Source organism: Sorex araneus, chromosome 3, assembly GCF_027595985.1.
Source record: "Sorex araneus isolate mSorAra2 chromosome 3, mSorAra2.pri, whole genome shotgun sequence".
Taxonomy (NCBI): Eukaryota; Metazoa; Chordata; class Mammalia; order Eulipotyphla; family Soricidae; genus Sorex; species Sorex araneus.
In genome coordinates, this window is record NC_073304.1 from 125,151,481 (window position 1) to 125,169,023 (window position 17,543).

General features: G+C 51.1%; 1 protein-coding gene across 1 annotated transcript in view; it reads left to right on the forward strand.

Annotated features, from left to right (window-relative positions):
- The first annotated feature begins 599 nt into the window (after positions 1–599).
- CDS2 (CDP-diacylglycerol synthase 2) overlaps positions 600–17,543 on the forward strand; it is a 59,113-nt gene continuing 42,169 nt past the window's right edge. The window contains exon 1 of the mRNA XM_012933268.2: positions 600–835. Coding sequence (XP_012788722.1) covers positions 779–835 — 57 coding nt within the window. The 5' untranslated portion in view covers positions 600–778. The remainder of the gene's footprint in view (positions 836–17,543) is intronic.

Consider the following 17,543-nt stretch of genomic DNA (forward strand, 5'->3'; position numbering starts at 1 on the left):
CTGCAGCCGGGGCTTCCCTTCTTGCCTTGCACCCTCCTCATACACCAGGAGGCACCGCCGACCTTGCCACTCAAATAGGGTGCGATGGGGGCTGGAGCGAAAGCACAGTGGGTAGGGCGTTTGCCTTGCACACGGCCGACCCGGGTTCGATTCCCAGCATCCCATATGGTCCCCTGAGCACCGCCAGGGGTAATTCCTGAGTGCAGAGCCAGGAGTAAGCCCTGTGCATAGCCGGGTGTGACCCAAAAAGCAAAAAAAAAAAAAGAAACAAAACATTGTGCAATGGAGTGGTCACAGACAAGGCCTGGCAGGGCACTGCGCTCGCGGGAACCCGTGACCTCTAGGACCCAGCGCCCCAGCCCCAGAGGTCGGCCTTGCCCACTGGATCTGGCTTTTTCCGACTCGGAAACGCAACGCCTTTTCCCGCCGCCTCCGGCTCCCGTCCAATGGGCGTCCCGCAGGCCCTCTGCGCCCCGCCCCCGCCCCCGCCCCGCCCCCTAGCGGCGCGGCGTCGTCGGTGCGGCTCCCGGGCTCGCCGGCGGCGCTGCGCGTGCGCGCTGGCTCCGCGGGCCCTCCGGCGAGGAGGAGGAGGAGGAGGAGAAGGAGGAGGAGGAGGAGCGAGCGGGCCGGGCCTGGGCGGCCGCCCGCGCCGAGCTCGGGTGAAAGGGCGGCGGCGCGGTGGGCGGGGCCGAGCGGCTGCGGAGGGGCCTTGCAGCGGCGGCCGCGGAGCTGCTCGCTCGCTGGCGTAGCGGAGTCGGCGCCGCGCCGGGTCTCCAGCATGTCGGAGCTGAGGCAGAGGGGGGCCCGCGACCCGGACGCCGCGCCCGAGGACAAGGTACCCGGGGACGGGCGGGGGGCGTGCGCCCCAGGGGTCCTCGCGCCCTCGGACCCTTTGTCGCCGTCCGCGGGCGACGCCGAGAGGCCCGGAGAGCGCACGGCGTCGGGGTGGGGGGCGCCAGGGGCGGGGAACCCGTGCCGAGCGCCCGGCGGGGGTCTGCAGGTCGGGGGCTGGCTCGGGAGGGGCGACCCCCGGGAGGCGCGCGTGGGGGGGGGGCTCGCGCACGGCCGCCGGCCTCGCGGCGTCCACCTCCGGGGTCCTCCGCCCCCGACCCGGCGTCCCCGAGACCCTCCTGGGAGCGGAGAGGCCTTGGTGGCCCCGCAGACCCTCGCCCCTCCTCTCCGCCCCTCCTCCGACCCGCGCCGCGACTTTCCGCCCCCCGGGAACAACTTGAACCCGGGGGTGCGGCTGAGCCGGACGCGGCCGTGGCCCCGGCGGGAGGGGGGCTGCGATCCCCCGGAGTGCAGGTTCACCTGTGTGGCGGCCCCCCGAGGCCCCGGCCCCGCCTGCCCCGCGGCAGGTGTTGCAGGGTCGCCTCCGGGGCGCGCGGGGATGGATGGATGGATGGATGGATGAGGTGAAAAAGGAAAAAAAAAGAATCGAGGCCATTTTGGCGGGGACGCAGCGGGTGGCGGGGTCCGAAGGGCCAGCTACGCTCCGGGGGGTGCGGCGCGGGGGGGGGCTTGCCCCCACCTCCCTGCCTTGGGAGCCGCGGGGTGGGGGGTGGAACTGATCCCCGACCATCCGCGTGGTGCGTGATGGACTGCGGGCGGGGGAGGGGGGACCCGGATGCCAGGGGAAGCCCCGAGCTCGGACAGTGCCCACCAGCGACGGCGACGGCGCTTTGCTGGGGTCCACACGGAGCTCGGGGACCCCCAGAGTGTTCCTCTGAACCCGTTCCTTTTTGCTCGCCCCTTTTGGAGAATTGGAAGCGCTGCTTTCTCGTGCCTACCTGCTTGCCCCGCTGGCTGGGCCCCAGCGCAGCGCTCCTCTGCGCACCTCGCCAGGGTCTGCGCCGGGAAGGATAGCAAGCAAGGGAATTTGGGTGACAGCACTTAGGCTAGAATATTTTGGATGAGGTATTGAGGTTGGAAACTGTTTTTTTTTTTATTTATTTAATTTTTTTTGCTAGTTTGCTATTGCTATTGACAGTGGTTTGTCCAAGGAGGACTCTCGTAACGCTCATACTGATTTTTAGTATGTATTTTGAGAAAATTTAGAGCTTGGATGCAAGTCTTTGTGTGTCGGGGGTGGGAGACGCTGTGGTGCTCTGGGCTTGCTCCTGGCTCTGTGTCCAGGGATCATTCCTGGGGGGGCTCAGGGGGCCATATGGGGTGTGGGGGATCAACCCTGTTCTGTGTGCAAGGCAAGAGCCTACCTGCTGTACTACCTCTTCAGCTTCTGGATGCAAGTTTAAAACGGTCTAGGTTCTTTAAAGACTTCAGAGTCTGATCTTCCTGGGTTTTGTTTGTTTTGGACCACACAGGGCTGCTCTCCTTCAGGCTTACTCCTGGCTGTGCTCAGGGATCACTTCCTAGGGGTCTGGGGGCCACACCTGGTGCCAGGTTGGAACCGGGTTGTTTGCATCAAGGCAAGTGCCTTATGGGTGGCAATCTCTTTCTCACCTGTCCCGTCCCTCGGGACTTGGTCAACGTTGGTGGCCGGGAGAGGGTATGCGAGTGAAAAGGAGACAGACACAAGAAGAAAGAGACAGACACTGACAGACACAAGAAGGAAGAGATGGACACAAGAAGAGACGGACACAAGAAGAATGGGAGCAAGCTCCAATTTTATTTCTCCTAAGCTAGTTTTTTTATAGTCGATTATATGAGGAAGTGGGCAGAATGGGAGAATAGCAAGAATGCAAAAGTTTAATCAAACTGGATGTGGGCCCTGATGGCAGTTACCCTGAGTATTGTTCTGCAACCTTCAAAAGGTACTTTGATATTCTTCCTGAGAAGTGGTTGTTCCTTAGTTACAGGTCAGGTTTTACTGACATATTGGTTCCCAGGCATTGGTTCCCGGCACTCGCCCCTCTAATTTTTTTTTTCTTTTTGGGGTCACATCTGGCGATGCTCAGGGGTTACTCCTGACTTTGCACTCAGGAATTACTCTTGGTGGTGCTGGGGGACCATAGGGGATGCTGGGAATCAAACCCAGGTTGGTCGAGTGCAAGGTAAACACCCTACCCGCTGCGTTATTGCTTTAGCTCCTCTTATCTTTTTTTTTTATTATTATTAAATATTTTAATCTCACATAAGAGAATCCTGCCCAGACTTTATATACTCGTTGGGGAGCAGATATTTGGAGGCTGTGTAGTAGCCATTTTGGAGGGTGAAGAGAAGAGACTTGATGATACTGGGACTTTAGGATTCTAGGAGGCCTGAAAAGAGACAAAAAGAGACCATGCGTCTGATGAGCCATATATACTTAACTGGTTAAAAACAAGTCATGGGGCCTGAGGGGAAACACCTCCCGTCCTCCCCACTGAAAATCCTTGAATCCTTCTTCCGTAGAAACATTCTCTGTTGCTTTTAATTAATTTTTGTGTTTTCTGGTCTATACCCTGTGGCGCTCAGGGCTTGCTACTCTGCATTCAGGAGTCACTCCAGACAGGGCTTCCCTGGAGGGGGCGCTTGACTAGGTGGGGGGCAAGGCAAGTGCTTACCCACTGTACTATTTTTCTGTTGCTTTTTAAATTTTGATTTTGGAGCCTTATCTAGTGATGCTTAAGGACTGCTCTGAATTCTGTACTCAGGACCTGGAGGTGCTGGGAATCAAACCTGGGCCTCCTGCGTGCAAAGCTTGCTCTCTGGTTGTGCTCGCAGTGGCTGCTGCCTTCAATGCTTTCTCATCTGTGTTTTAGACAGGGAGAACCTACGGAGCTGTCCAGCTGAGGCCGCCGTAGTTTCTCACAGGCTGCACTTAAACCACGTATACTCAGCTGTGGCCTGGGGGTTTTGAGGTCCACTAAGCGCATGTTACTCTCCAGCCCGGCATGTCTCACCCTTTCTCCAACCTCGGCTGCCTTCCGACTTTGTTTCCTTCTTGTGCTCCCAGTCTGAGCAGCAGGCCCCCTTGTCTGGCGCTGTGACCACTCCGTTAATGGAGATTTTTAGCTCTGGCTTCCTTGGACTGTTCCGGGGGCCTTCAGAGGCCCTGGCTGAGGAGCGCTGCCCGGAAGCCCAGGAGCTGTTGCATTCTCTGACTCCGGCCACTAGCCCAGCACAAGCTGCTCATCCCTTCACCCCATCACTGAGTTTTCTTCACTTGTCATTGTTTGGGATTTAAAAAGACATGTTTCAAGAATTGTAAAATGCTCTCTTTTGACAATTGTATTTGGTAGAATTCTTTAAAATTTTGATTTCTGTTTCATGGTCTGAAATATATATAACATTGAATTCTTCCATCTTGGGCTAGAACAAGATAAATTAGAAGTAATGAAACAATAATGTCTTTAAAAAAGTGTGAAATTTCTCATTCTTTAGAATTCGGAAGCAGTATTAGATCATTTTACAAGAGGATCTGGGGAAAAAATTAAGATTCTTTTTTTTGTGTGTGTGTGTGAAGCAAAGCAGTTTTTATTGAAACTTATTTAGAAAGATGTGAGGGGAGAGAAAGGGAGAAGTAACATGGGAGAGAGAAACGCTGTCTTCTCCAGAGTGGAAATAGAGAAGCAAAGAAACAGAGAAGTAAGCAAGATAAGCATTCACAGAAGAACACAAAAACATTACCATTCTAAGATATTATAGTTGCTTAGGTGCTGTGGTGACTTGCCTTATTAGGAATAAATAAGCAGACAGTTGTTACTTTTAAAATAATCCGGAGAATGTGTTTATTCTAAAACTCAGAAGGTATTTTGTTATATTTAGCATCCTAGAGTGGAATTTTCAAAGCCAATTGCTAATAAAGGAAACGTTTTCCTCTGGGAGTCATGCTTAAAATGTTAAGGTCCCAAAGCACAGTGTTGATGCCAAACTAAGAAATCAGGAATTTAAGCTTTGGGAATGAGCTTCTCGCCCAGCTCTGTTTTTCCAATGTTTTTTTTTTTCCCAAATGTTTTTTTCATGTTGTTGTTTGTTTTGTTTTGGGGCCACACCCTGTGGTGCTCAGGGCTTACTCCTGACTGTGAGCTCAGGGAACACTCCTGGAGGGCTCAGGGACCGTATATGGGGAGCTGAGGATGGAACCTCTGTGGGCCCGGGCCAGGCAGACGCCCAGCACACGGCGCTATCAGTCCTGGCCTTCCCGAGGCACGTATGAGAGGAAAGGATAAGAGGTGGGCAGGACTAGCCATCTCAAGCATCGTGACCCGGTGGTTCAGGCCGCCCGTGTACTGTGAAGGTTCTCGCGGTTTTCTCCTTCTCTGCGGTGCCGGAGTGCTCTTTAGACCTGTTTACTTGTCTCAAGGCTTCCTTTCTCCATCCGTGAAAGCAGTATGGAGGAAACGGTGACATCACTTTAAAAGGCAGTTTACATTTTAACTGGAGACAGTGGTTAAGAGCAGGGCCTTAGGATGAGTCATTAAGACCCAGTATTTGTAGTAGTTTTTTTTCTTTTTTTCTTTTTGGGGCACGGGGTGGGGCTCACACCTAGCAATGCTTAGGGGTTTCTCCTGGTTCTGTACTCAGGAATCACTCCTTGTGGGACCCCAGGGCGCTAAGGGACTCCTCGATCTAACCAGGTTGGTCATCTGGATTTGGGCTCTGTCACATAGTAGCTGTGTAACTGCTTTTTTTTTGGGGGGGTGGGGGGCCAGGAGGGAGGAGGACACACCCAGAAGTGCTCAAAGGCTGTTCCCGGTTTAGTGCTCAGGGCATCAGGCAGGGCTGTGGATGATTTTTAGCTCCGCTGCAGAGAGCTCATTTCTCCTGGTACCTCCAACAGAGAAAACTCGGGCACTTCCAAATTTGTTGTTGTTCTTCTACAGATTTGAAAAACGATAATTATGAATGCATATGAATGCTTCTGAAATGACTAGTAAGTAATTCCACAGTGTAGAGAATTATTTAGCTTTTAGCTGACAGCAACATGAGTGTGTGTCTGGTTTTTGTTTGTTTTGTTTTGGGGCCATACCTGATAGTAAACTCAAGGCTTACTTCCAGTGGTGCTTGGGGGAACGTCGGCAGTGACGGGCACCAGACTGACCACACGTGCGGCCAACACCTTCACCTCTGTTACTTCTCCAGCTTGCATGGGTGTTAGGGATCTGTTAGGCCCCACCTGTGTGCACCCAGCGGATGCACACAGGTGGGGCCTGTTGATCCCATTAGGGTTTAGGCTGGCAGTTCTGTACTCAGGAATCACTCTGAGTCGCTCTCTGTCCTTCCATCTGCCCTGGGGCCCATGGCCTCCCGAGGAAAGCCCACCTGGCTCTTACTCCCGGTTTCTTAGGGTCCTGTTGAAAGAAAACGAAATTGGTCCCTGGAGTCCCACCCTGAGCTTGCCTTCTGGGCCTTGTCATGCGGTGCTGCCTGGTTGGCGTGGTGGTGTGGCATCGCTGGGCAGCTTGCCCTGCTAGTCCCTGATCTTTGCTCTCGTGTTGTTTGCCCCAATAGTGAGGATGACTTGGGACTCGTGGAGGGGACTGACCTTTTGGATGAAGTTAAATGTCATTACGGTGCAAAGGTGCCCGGGACCCCCTCTTCCTTCCTTCCCTGGTTCTCCTGCCCGCAGGCCCCCTGCCTGTCAGGATGAGGTGTTGTGCAGCGGCTGGCCAGTCTTTTCAAAATCAGATGGGATCTGGTCACCCTTCAGCAGCCTCTCCTGGGTAGCCAACCCAGGTTTTCTTTCTTTGAAAAACTTTGCTCAGGCTAGGGCTGTAGCTTAGCAGAGTGCATCTCCTCCTGTTTGAGGGCCTGCCTTCAGTCCCTGGCACTCCCGGTTGAAGGAACAGGCATATGTACAAAAGCAGGCCTTGTTGTTTTTTTAGAAAAGGGCTTGGGATGGGGCTGGAATGATAGTACAGGGGCCAGGGCATTTGCCTTGCACACGGCCCACCCAGGTTCGATTCCTGGAATCCCGAGCACGGCCAGGAGTAATTCCTGAGTGCAGAGCCAGGTGTGACCCCTGAATATGGATGGTCTGGTGTGACCCAAAAAGAACCCCCCCCCCAAAAAAAAAAACTGCTTGGGTCCATACCTGACTCTGCTCAGGGCTTACTCCTGACTTTGCTTAGGCATCAGTCTTGGTGGCACTCTGACCGACGTTTATGGTGCTGAGCATTGTATCCTGGTGAGCCTCATGCAAGGCAAATGCCCTGCCTGCTGTACTATCTCTTTTTTTTTGTTTGTTTTCTTTTTGGGTCACACCCGGCGATGCACAGGGGTCACTCCTGGCTCTGCACTCAGGAATTACCCCTGGCGCTGCTCAGGGGACCCTATGGGATGCTGAGAATTGAACCCGGGTTGGCTGCAGGCAAAGCAAACGCCCTACCTGCTGTGCTGTCACTCCAGCCCTGTATGTACTGTCTCTTTGGCCCTCTTTTTCCCTTCTCCTTTTTTCCTCCCCTCCCCCTCTTTTCTCTTCTTTCCAGTATGGAAGTTTGGACCGCAGGTCTCCGGGGAGGCCGACCTTTCACTGGTTCTGTTTTGATTGTCTGAGAGCCTTCTGCGGCAAGGCAGACTTGCCCCCCCCCCCCACCCCATCACTTCACTCTTGAGCCACAGCCCTGGTTCTTTGCTCAATTAAAAAAAATGTGTGGGGGGGGTGGTTTGGGTCACACCCTGCGGTGCTTGGGCCCTGCTTCTAGTGCTAGGGGATTATGACCCGCTGGGCTGGGAAAAGCCAGAGGCTCTCTCAGAGCTTTAGGACTAGGATTGATGCACTCTGGCCAGACCCAGGGGTTCTGCTCCTGTGCTGCTTTGGCCGGGGCCCAGCACAAACAGAGGTGGACGGCTGGGAGGACTGGCAAGAGGGCGGGAGATGGTGAGAAAGGTCTGATAAGAGAAACAAATAAGAGTGAGGGATGGGGCATCTCCTGACAATGGCCTGTCCTGTGGCTTTTGGCAGGATCTCTCAGCCGGAATGCTCCAGGCCCACAAAGGCCCCTGACACACCACTCCTGCCTCACCAGCTCTGTGCTCAGGACAGACCTCTGGGAGTGCTCAGGGGACCATCTGGGTGCTGGGATTAGAACCAGGGTCATGATCACAGCCAAATGCAAGACAGGTGCCTGGTCTCCTATGCTACCTCTTTGTCTTCACCTCTGCCCCCCCCCCCCCCCCGCAAATAAAACCCTTAAATGAAAGAAACAGATTAAAATAAAAGATAGTCATTGTAGAGCAACAGCAAGAAAATAAACCACCTTGGGACCAAAGTGGGTCAGGCGTTTGCCTTACACACGGTCGACCTGGGTTCAAATTCTGACATTCCATATGGTCCTCCGAGTACCGCCAGAAGTAAATCCTCAGTGCAGAGTCAGAAGTAACCCCTGAGCATCATCCGGTATGACCCAAGAAGAAAAAAAAAGAAAAGAAAAAGAAAATTAACCACCTTAATATTGCCACTCAGGAATAATCATTCTAGGGGGTTGGAGAGATAGTACAGTGGGGTACCCTTGCATGGGTCCACCCACATTTAATATTTCTTTTTTTTTCTTTTTGGGTCGCACCCGGCGATGCACAGGGGTTTTTGCACTCAGGAATTACCCCTGGCGGTGCTCAGGGGACCATATGGGATGCTGGGAATCGAACCCGGGTCAGCTGCGTGCAAGGCAAACGCCCTACCCACTGTGCTATCGCTCCAACCCCCCCACGTTTAATATTTAATCCCCAGAGCCTTTCCAGGAGTGATTCCTGAGTGGAGAGCCAGGACAGGAAGCCCCCAGCATTGCCAGGTATGGAACCAAAACAAAACAGAACAAAACAATAATAATCGTCCTCTGTTGCTATAAAGCCTTTCTCTTTTAATATGCGCCGTACTGGGGGCTGGTGTGATAATACAGCCCATATTAGTACAGTGGGTAGGCATTTGCCTTGTTTGTGGCCAGCCCGGATTTCGATCACTGGTACCCCATATGGTTCCCTGAGCCCTCGAGGAATGATCCCTGAGCTACCGGATGTTGTCCAAAACAGAACAAAAAATGTGCACGGTGCATTTTTGCTCGCTTGTGTACTGCTTTCCTTGTTCCTTTCTGGGGGCTGGGGGTGCCGCAACTAATAATGGTGCACAGGGGCTGCCCTGACTCCTGCAGTGCTGGGGATTGAACCTGGGTCTCTGGTGCGCAAAGCATGTGCTGTCCCCTGAGACTTTTTCATTGGAGGGTCCTCCTGAATGATGCCGGGGGGGCTGGCAGGGCGCCACCCGTGGTGCTTGGTGGACCTTGCAGTTTAGTGACGGAGTCCTGGACGCTGTCTGCCAGGCGTGTGCTCCAGCCCTTTGATCTATTTCCCCGGCTCCTTATTAATAATTTTTTTGGCAGAGCTGGGCATGGCGCCCAGGGCCTCACTCTTGCAAGGCAAGTGCACTGCCGCTGAGCCATGTCCCCAGTCCTCCCTGGCCTCTTGATAAACATTTGAACTCAGAATCCTTTTTAATGACTGTCATTTCTTTGTGTGCTGTCCCTTGGCATATTAGATTATTCAGACATGTAAACTGTTTTAAGCTATTTGCTATTGGAAGCAGGCTGCAGGAAATAGTACAAAAATAAACCTTTCTGCACATGCCTGATATCCCCAGATAAGGTCTATATTTAGAACTAAAGACCTAAAAGGCAATGTACGTTGTTTGAGTTTTTTTGATACAAAATAATCCGTTTCCTTCCCACAGTGAAATATTTTTTTTGTTGTGTAAATTTAAGCGGACAGTAGATATGTAGCCATTTTAATAACCAGATTAGTGAGTCTTTTCAGAAGAGGGATTCCAGAAGTGTACTTGGCCTCCTGGTTTTAGGAGAGGTGGTGTTGCCCAGTTACAAGCACAGAGGGAGTTGCCGTCGATGGTTGGTTTGTAATCAGGTACCACTACTGATTTGCTTAACTTTTCCCATCTGAACAGCGGGGCTTTGAATGGGCCTGTCTGGTCCATTACCGTGCCGTTTCTTATACTAGCTGTAGTTTAGAGCCGATCTTCTTTTTTTTTTTTTTTCTTTTTGGGTCACACCCGGCGAGGCACAGGGGTCATTCCTGGCTCTGCACTCAGGAATTACCCCTGGCAGTGCTCAGGGGACCATATGGGATGCTGGGAATCAAACCCGGGGCGGCCGCATGCAAGGCAAATGCCCTACCCACTGTGCTATCTCACTCCAGCCCCTATAGCAGATCTTCTTAAGCTGTTTCTATTTGTGAACCCATTTGTGAGAGAAATTTTTACATGATCCTGTCTTTGTAGGCATATAAAATAGCTACATACATCAAATATACATGGGCAAAAACTCAGATTTATTTGAAAACTAGTTATTTATTTATTTATTTATTTATTTTGGGGGGGCGCATCTGCTGGTGCTCAGGGGTTACTCCTGGCTCTGCACTCAGGAATCACTACTGGTGGGCTCAGGGGACCATATAGGATGCTGGGGATTGAACCCAGGTTGGCCACGTGCAAGGCAAATGCCCTGTCCGCTGCACGATTGCTTTGGCCCTCAAAACCAACCAATTATTATTATTTTAAAAATGTTTTGAATTTAAACATTTATTTTAACACACCAGCCTTTGCTCAGGGCTTAGCCGTGGTGGGGGTCAGGGGGCCACATGTGCTGCTGCACTGAACATGGATTGGCCACGTGCAGTGCAGGTGCCTACTCACTGGACTGTCTCTTCAGCCCTGAGATAGTACGGCGGGTAGAGCATTTGCTTCGCGAACGGCTGACCTGCTTCAGTCTCTGGCGCCACATATGGTCTCTCAAGTCCCTCCAGGGGTGACCCCTGAGCACCGCCGAGTATGGTTTGAAAACCCAACAAACCCTAACCCAAACCCAAACCTGATGTCTTCCAATTCTTTTGCCTTAAGTTACATGGTCACTTCCATTTGGCACAGTCTGAGCTTCATTTGAAGTCCTGGTTCTGCAGTGGGCCCAGCAGGGGATGGTGTGGTTCTTGGGCCATTTAAAAAAACGCACCAGTTAGAATATGAATGGAGCTAGGTAAAACCGATGGCTTCTGGGGCTGGAACGACAGTTCAGCAGCTAGGGCGTTTGCCTTACACGCGGCCAACCGGGGTTCAAATCCCAGCAGCCCATATGGTCCCCTGAGCACCGCCAGGAGTAATTCCTGAGTGCAGAGCCAGGAGTAACCCCTGTGCATCACCGGGTGTGACCCAAAAAGCAAAAAAACAAAACAAAACAAAACAAAAACCCAAAAAAAACCCCACCAAAAACCCAAAACTGACGACTTCTATCAAACAAGTAAAGAGTATGAAGAAAGACATAGACCATGAGAGGATATTTGTAACAAGATAGCCAGTGCCTTGCCCACACCCTACCCCGGTTCAGTCCCCCTGGGTACCCCTGGGAGTGAACCCTCAGCACAGGTGGGGGTGGCCCAGCCTCCCTCCTTAAGTGTGTCTGACAGGTGATTCATATTCAGAATCAATAAAGATTTACTACTGCATAGAGATATAAAGGACAATAAAAAGCAGGTGGTTGATAAGTGTACGGATAGTGCCTGACACTGTTAGTCATGGGGAAATGCAGAGTAAAACACACTGAGAAGATCCCACGATGTCCCACCAGTGGCTGAAATTTGAGGTGCTGAAAATGCTAAGGACTGGCAAGTGTGCAGAGAAGTGGAGCTTTTTTTTTTTAATGTTTCTAATTTTTTTTTTTGCCTTTTTTTTGGGGGGGTCACACCTGGCGATGCACAGGGGTTACTCCTGGCCATGCTCAGGGGACCATATGGGATGCTGGGATTTGAACCCTGGTCGGCCGCGTGCAAGGCAAACGCCCTACCCACTGTGCTATCGCTCCAGCCCCAATCTTTCTAATTTTTAAATGAATCACCGTGAGGTACATTTACAGACTTACACACTTTTGTGCTTACATTTCAGTCATACAGTGATCGAGTGCCCATCCCTCCACCACCAATGTTCCCAGTATCCCTCCCATCCCCCCTCCATCTCCCCGCCTTCCCCTGCTCTGCCTCTGTGACAGGCCCATTCCCTTTTACTCTCTCTCTCCTTTAGGGTGTTGTGGTCTGCAATGCAAGTATTGAATGGCTATCATGTTCGGTCTATAGTCTTACTTTCGGCACTCTCCTCCCATTCCGAGTGGGCTCTCTAAACACCCTTTACTTGGTCCCTTCTCTGTCTGAGCTGCCTTTTCCCCCAGCATGTGAGGCCGGCTTCCATACCATGGAGCAAACCTCCTGGTACTTATCTCTACTATCCTTGGGTGTTAGTCTCCCATTCTGTTACTTATAGTCCACAAATGAGTACAATCTTTCTATGTCTGTCCCTCTCTTTCTGACTCATTTCACTTAACATGATGTCCACTTATATGCAAATTTCATGACTTCATCTTTTCTAACAGTAGTATAGTATTCCATTGTGTAGATGTACCAAAGTTTCTTTAACCAGTCATCTGTTCTCGGGCAGTCGGGTTTTTTCCAGGTTCTGGGCATTCTAAACAGTGCTGCAATGAACATACAAGTGCAGATGTCATTTTGACTATACTTTTTTGCTTCTCTGGGATATATTTCCAGCAGTGGTATTGCTGGGTCAAATGGGAGCTCAATTTCTAATTTTTTGAGAAGCGTCCATGCAGTTTTTCTAAAAGGGCTGAACCAGTCGGCATTCCCAGCAGCAGTGAAGGAGGGTCCCTTTCTGCCCACATCCGCGCCAACACCAGTTGCTTTTGTTCTTTGGATGTGGGCCAGTCTCTGGTGTGAGATGTGAGATGATATCTCATTGTTTTGATCTGCATCTCCCTGATGATTAGTGATGAAGAGCTTTTTTTTTTTTCTTTTTGGGTCACACCCGGCGATACACAGGGGTTACTCCTGGCTTTGCACTCAGGAATTACTCCTGGCAGTGCTCAGGGGACCATATGGGATGCTGGGAATCGAATCCGGGTCAGCCCCTTGCAAGGCGAATGCCCTACCCGCTGTGCTGTCGCTCCAGTCCTGAAGAGCATTTTTTCATGTGTCTTTTGGCCATTCGGATTTCTTCTTTGAGAAAGTTTCTGTTCAATTCATTGCCCCATTTTCTGATGGGGTTGGATGTTTTCTTCTTACAGAGTTCAACCAGTGCCTTGTATATCCTTGATCTCATCCCCTTATCAGATAGGTATTGGGTGAATATCCTTCCCCATTCAGAATGTAGATTGTCTTTGTGTTTTGGTCACTGTTTCTTTTGAGGTACAGAAACTTCTTAGTTTAAGGTATTCCCATTTGTTTATCTCTGAAGTGGAGCTTTCATAGTTTGTGAGAGTATACGTAGGTCCAGCCACTCTAGAACAGTGGCACTATTTACTAAAACGGAATATGCACAAATCTGATTTAGTGCCACTCCTAGGTGATTAACAGTAGAAGTCTGTGAATATGTTCATCAAATGACCAATTCTTGGAATTAGTGATTTAAATTTTTTTTTTTTTTAAATATGGTAGCTCTGGGCTCTCCGAGAGGGACAGAGGAATTGAACCGGGGCTATGGTAGCTCCAAGCTATAAGTAACACAAATTATGAATAATGCTACTGTTGTGGCTTTAGAAATCTGTTGGAGTCTTGTCTTGGGATTCTTCTGGAAATATAATCTGAAGTGGAATAATTTCCTGACTCATCCACTACTTCTGTTAAAAAACTTTTTTTCTTGGGGTCGGGGTCACCAGTTTCTATGATCAGGAGTTACTCCTATTTGTGTTTTTTTTTTTTTTTTTGCTTTTTGGGTCACACCCAGCGATGCTCAGGGGTTACTCCTGGCTCTGCACTCAGGAATTACTCCTGGCGGTGCTTGGGGGACCATATGGGATGCCTGGGATTGAACCTGGTTCTGCCGCATGCAAGGCAAACGCTCTACCCGCTGTGCTATCACTCCAGCCTCCAGGAGTTATTCCTGGCTGTGCTCAGGGGACATATTAGATGCTGAGGATTGAACCAGGGTCAGCTGCATGCAAGGCAAACACCCTCCCTGCTGTACTTTCTCTCCAGCCCCAATTCTGCTTAAATTTCTGAGGAACTTCAATATTTAGCATATTCTTGTATTTCAGAAATTTCTCATTTGTGTAAAACCTACACCCCACCCACCATAAAAAAAACCCTACTGGGGCTGGAGTGATAGCATAGCGGGTAGGGCGTTTGCCTTGCACGCAGCCGACCCGGGTTCGATTCCCAGCATCCCATATGGTCCCCTGAGCACTGCCAGGAGTAATTCCTGAGTGCAGAGCCAGGAGTAACCCCTGTGCATCACCAGGTGTGACCCAAAAACCAAAACAAAACAAAACAAAAAAACCCTACTATTGAGTACCTCAGTAATTAAAACTATCAAAAGAATATAAAAACAAGAACATTTCAAGATTTTAGTTTTGGGTTTTGGGCCACACCCAGCAGTACTTGGGGAAACCTGTGCAGTGCCAGGGGTTGAACTTGGATTGGCTGCATGTAAGACAAGGTCCTTGACCCCTATACTATCTGTTTTTTTGCTGAGCTGAAATAAGAACAACTCAAGAAACTGGGCAGCTTTGAAGGAACTGTGTTACCAAGGAAGAGAGGGGTGAGAGCAGCAGTGGTAATGGGCGTGGAGGAGTGGGTGATAAGTGGAGTGAGTCTTTTGATCTCAAGCTTGGCAGTTTGGAGGAAGCAGTATGTGGGCCCTAATGATGGGTCTCTGTCAGGGGCCGTGTCAGACTTTGTAACACTCAGCTTTGTTGTGGTTGTGTAGAGCTTCATGAATGGGAGCTTTCTTCTTTCGTACAGCATGGAGTCAAAAAAAAAAAAGTTCTGGATGTGTTATATTTCTGGTTGATAAGTTACATCTTTTAAAGAAAGACTGGACTGTAGTCGTTTAAAAGGGGCTGGACTGGAACGATAGCACAGCGGGTAGGGTGTTTGCTTTGCATGTGGCCAACCCGGGTTCGATTCCTCCATCCCTCTCGGAGAGCCCAGCAAGCTACCGAGAGTATCCCGCCCACACGGCAGAGCCTGGCAAGCTCCCTGTGGCGTATTCGAGATGCCAAACGCAGTAACAACAAGTCTCACAATGGAGACGTTACTGGTGCCCGCTTGAGCTAATCGATGAATAACGGGACAATGACAGTGCTAAATTATATCTGTGATGCAATATGACCTGAGGCTCTTTTACTTTTGTTTTGTTTTTGGACCACACCTGGTGCTGCTCAGGACTCACTCCTGGTCAGGCTTGGGGAACCATATGGGATGTTGGGGATTGAACCTGGGTTGGCTGCATGCAAAAGGTAGGTGCGTTCCTCACTGTACTCTCTCTGTCTCCGGCCCAGACCTCAGGCTGTTTTAAAAATAAAAACTCATTTTTTTTTTTCTTCTTGGGTCACACCCAGCGATGTCCAGGGGTTACTCCTGGCTCTGCACTCAGGAATTACTCCTGGTAGTTCTCAGGGGACCATATGAGATGCTGGGAATTGGACCTGGGTCAGCCGCGTGCAAGGCAAATACCCTACCTGTACTATCGCTCCAGCCCCATAAAAACTCACCTTTGCAAGACCTGTGTTGCCAGCATGATTCTCAGTGTACGCATGCATGGAGACCACACACACGGACCCACAGACACACATACATTTATATACATACAAATTTACTTTTTTTTTTTTTTTTGCTTTTTGGGTCACACCCGGCGATGCACAGGGGTTGCTCCTGGCTCTGCACTCAGGAATTACCCCTGGCGGTGCTCAGGGGACCATGTGGGATGCTGGGAATCGAACCCGGGTCGGCTGCGTGCAAGGCAAACGCCCTACCCGCTGTGCTATTGCTCCAGCCCCCATATATACATACAAATTTAAATTATTTCTTTTCCTTGAGCCACTCCTGGCTTAGTACTGGGGGTTGCTTCTGGTGCTGCTTGGGGGGGGGGTGGCCATGAGATGGGGTACCTGGGGTCAGACTCAAGCCTCCTGCATGCAAAGCGTATGCTCCAGCTCACGAGCTCTCCGCTACCCCACGTTAGTTTTGTGTTTGGACATACTTGGAGAAAATATGAATGATTCTGACATTTTCCCAGCACTTATTTGTATGTTTGGGGCCCCCGTAGGAGGTAATGGGGCAGCCACTATTCCCAACTCATGGTGGTACTGGGTGCCCAGGTGGGGCAAAGCATGTGCTCTGACCCCTTGAGCTGTCTCCCGGACCCCTCTCCCAGTGTGACGTAAAATGTAGCTCATTTTCCCATGTTTGGAAATATTTTCTTTTTTTGTTCTTGGGCCACACCTCGCAAGGCTCAGGGCTTACTCCTGGCTCTGCACTCAGGAATCACTTTTGGAGGTGCTTGGGGGACTGTATAGGATGCCAGGGATCGAACCCAGGTTGGCCGAGTGCAAGGCAGACTCCCTCTCCACTGTGCTATCGCTCCAGCCCCCAGAGTTGTTCTTTTAAACGGGCTGAATGGATCTCTGAGACATAAATGTACATTCATTTTTGTCCTGTCTTTACAAACACTGGTAGAAGTCACCATGACTCCTAAGAAGCATGTTTAACAAGCCGTTGTGTTTTTCTGGGATGCATTGGCTAGGTAGCGGGAGGTTTGCACTGTGTGCTTGCTTGGCTTCCTTAGCTTGGATTTGTTTTGGGGCCACACCCAGCGATGCTCAGGGGTTACTCCTGGCTCTGCACCCTGGAATTACTCCTGGTGGAACTTAGGGATCATATGGGATACGGGGATTGAGCCCAGGTCGGCCCTGTGCAAGGCAAATGCCCTCCCTGCTGTACTGTGGTTGTGGCTTTCTTTCAGCTTGGTGAACAGAACCGTTCTCGCAGACCGGGCAGCGGAAAGGCCTGTCCAGCCTGTGGGCATTGCCTGTGTCTCAGTTCCACTCACAGTCAGTGTGGACGCCTCATACTTTCCTCACTGGGTCTGGCGGCTGTGCACGAAGGGGTTATTGATCATTGCTCTTCGTGTCAGCTCTAGAGGAGGGACAGGAGTAGCCGGGAAGGACAACCCAAACCCCCTGTCCCATCCAAACAATGAAAGAACAGGGCTGTGTGTCTTGGCTCTCCTCTCTCCTTAGAGGGAGGTGAGATTTAGGGGCCTGCTGGGGCCTGGAGCCTGGTAGACTTTGTTTTCAGTTGAGTGGTGGGGCGCAGAATCCCCATCTGGAGTGTCAGGTCTCACCAGAGCCCTCCTTGGCTTTCAGAGGACGGTGTGGCTTCTACTCCCTCCCGTCTCCCTCAGGTATGTCCTCTGGGGTGCATTTTCATCTCATTTCATTTCATTTCATTTCATTTCATTTCATTTCATTTTATCCTCTTACATCTTCAGTCTATTTCATCATCTAGAAATTTGCTCAGATCAGCCTGCTGCTGATTGCAGTCGATTGCTATCTTTTGTTTTGTGTTTGGGGGAGGGTGGTTGGGACCACAGCCCGCCATGCTCAGGGCTTATTCCCGGCCTTGCCCTCCAGGATCGCTCCCAGTGGTGATGGTGGCGGCGGCAGTGGTGGTGTGTGTGTGTGTTTGTGTGTGTAGGGGGGAAGGGGGGCGTGGCGTGTGTGTGTGTGTGTGTGTGTGTGTGCGCGCGCGCGCGCGTGCATGTGCTGGGAATGAACGGGGAATCAGCTGCGTGCACGGCGGGCGCCACCCTCCTTGCTCTT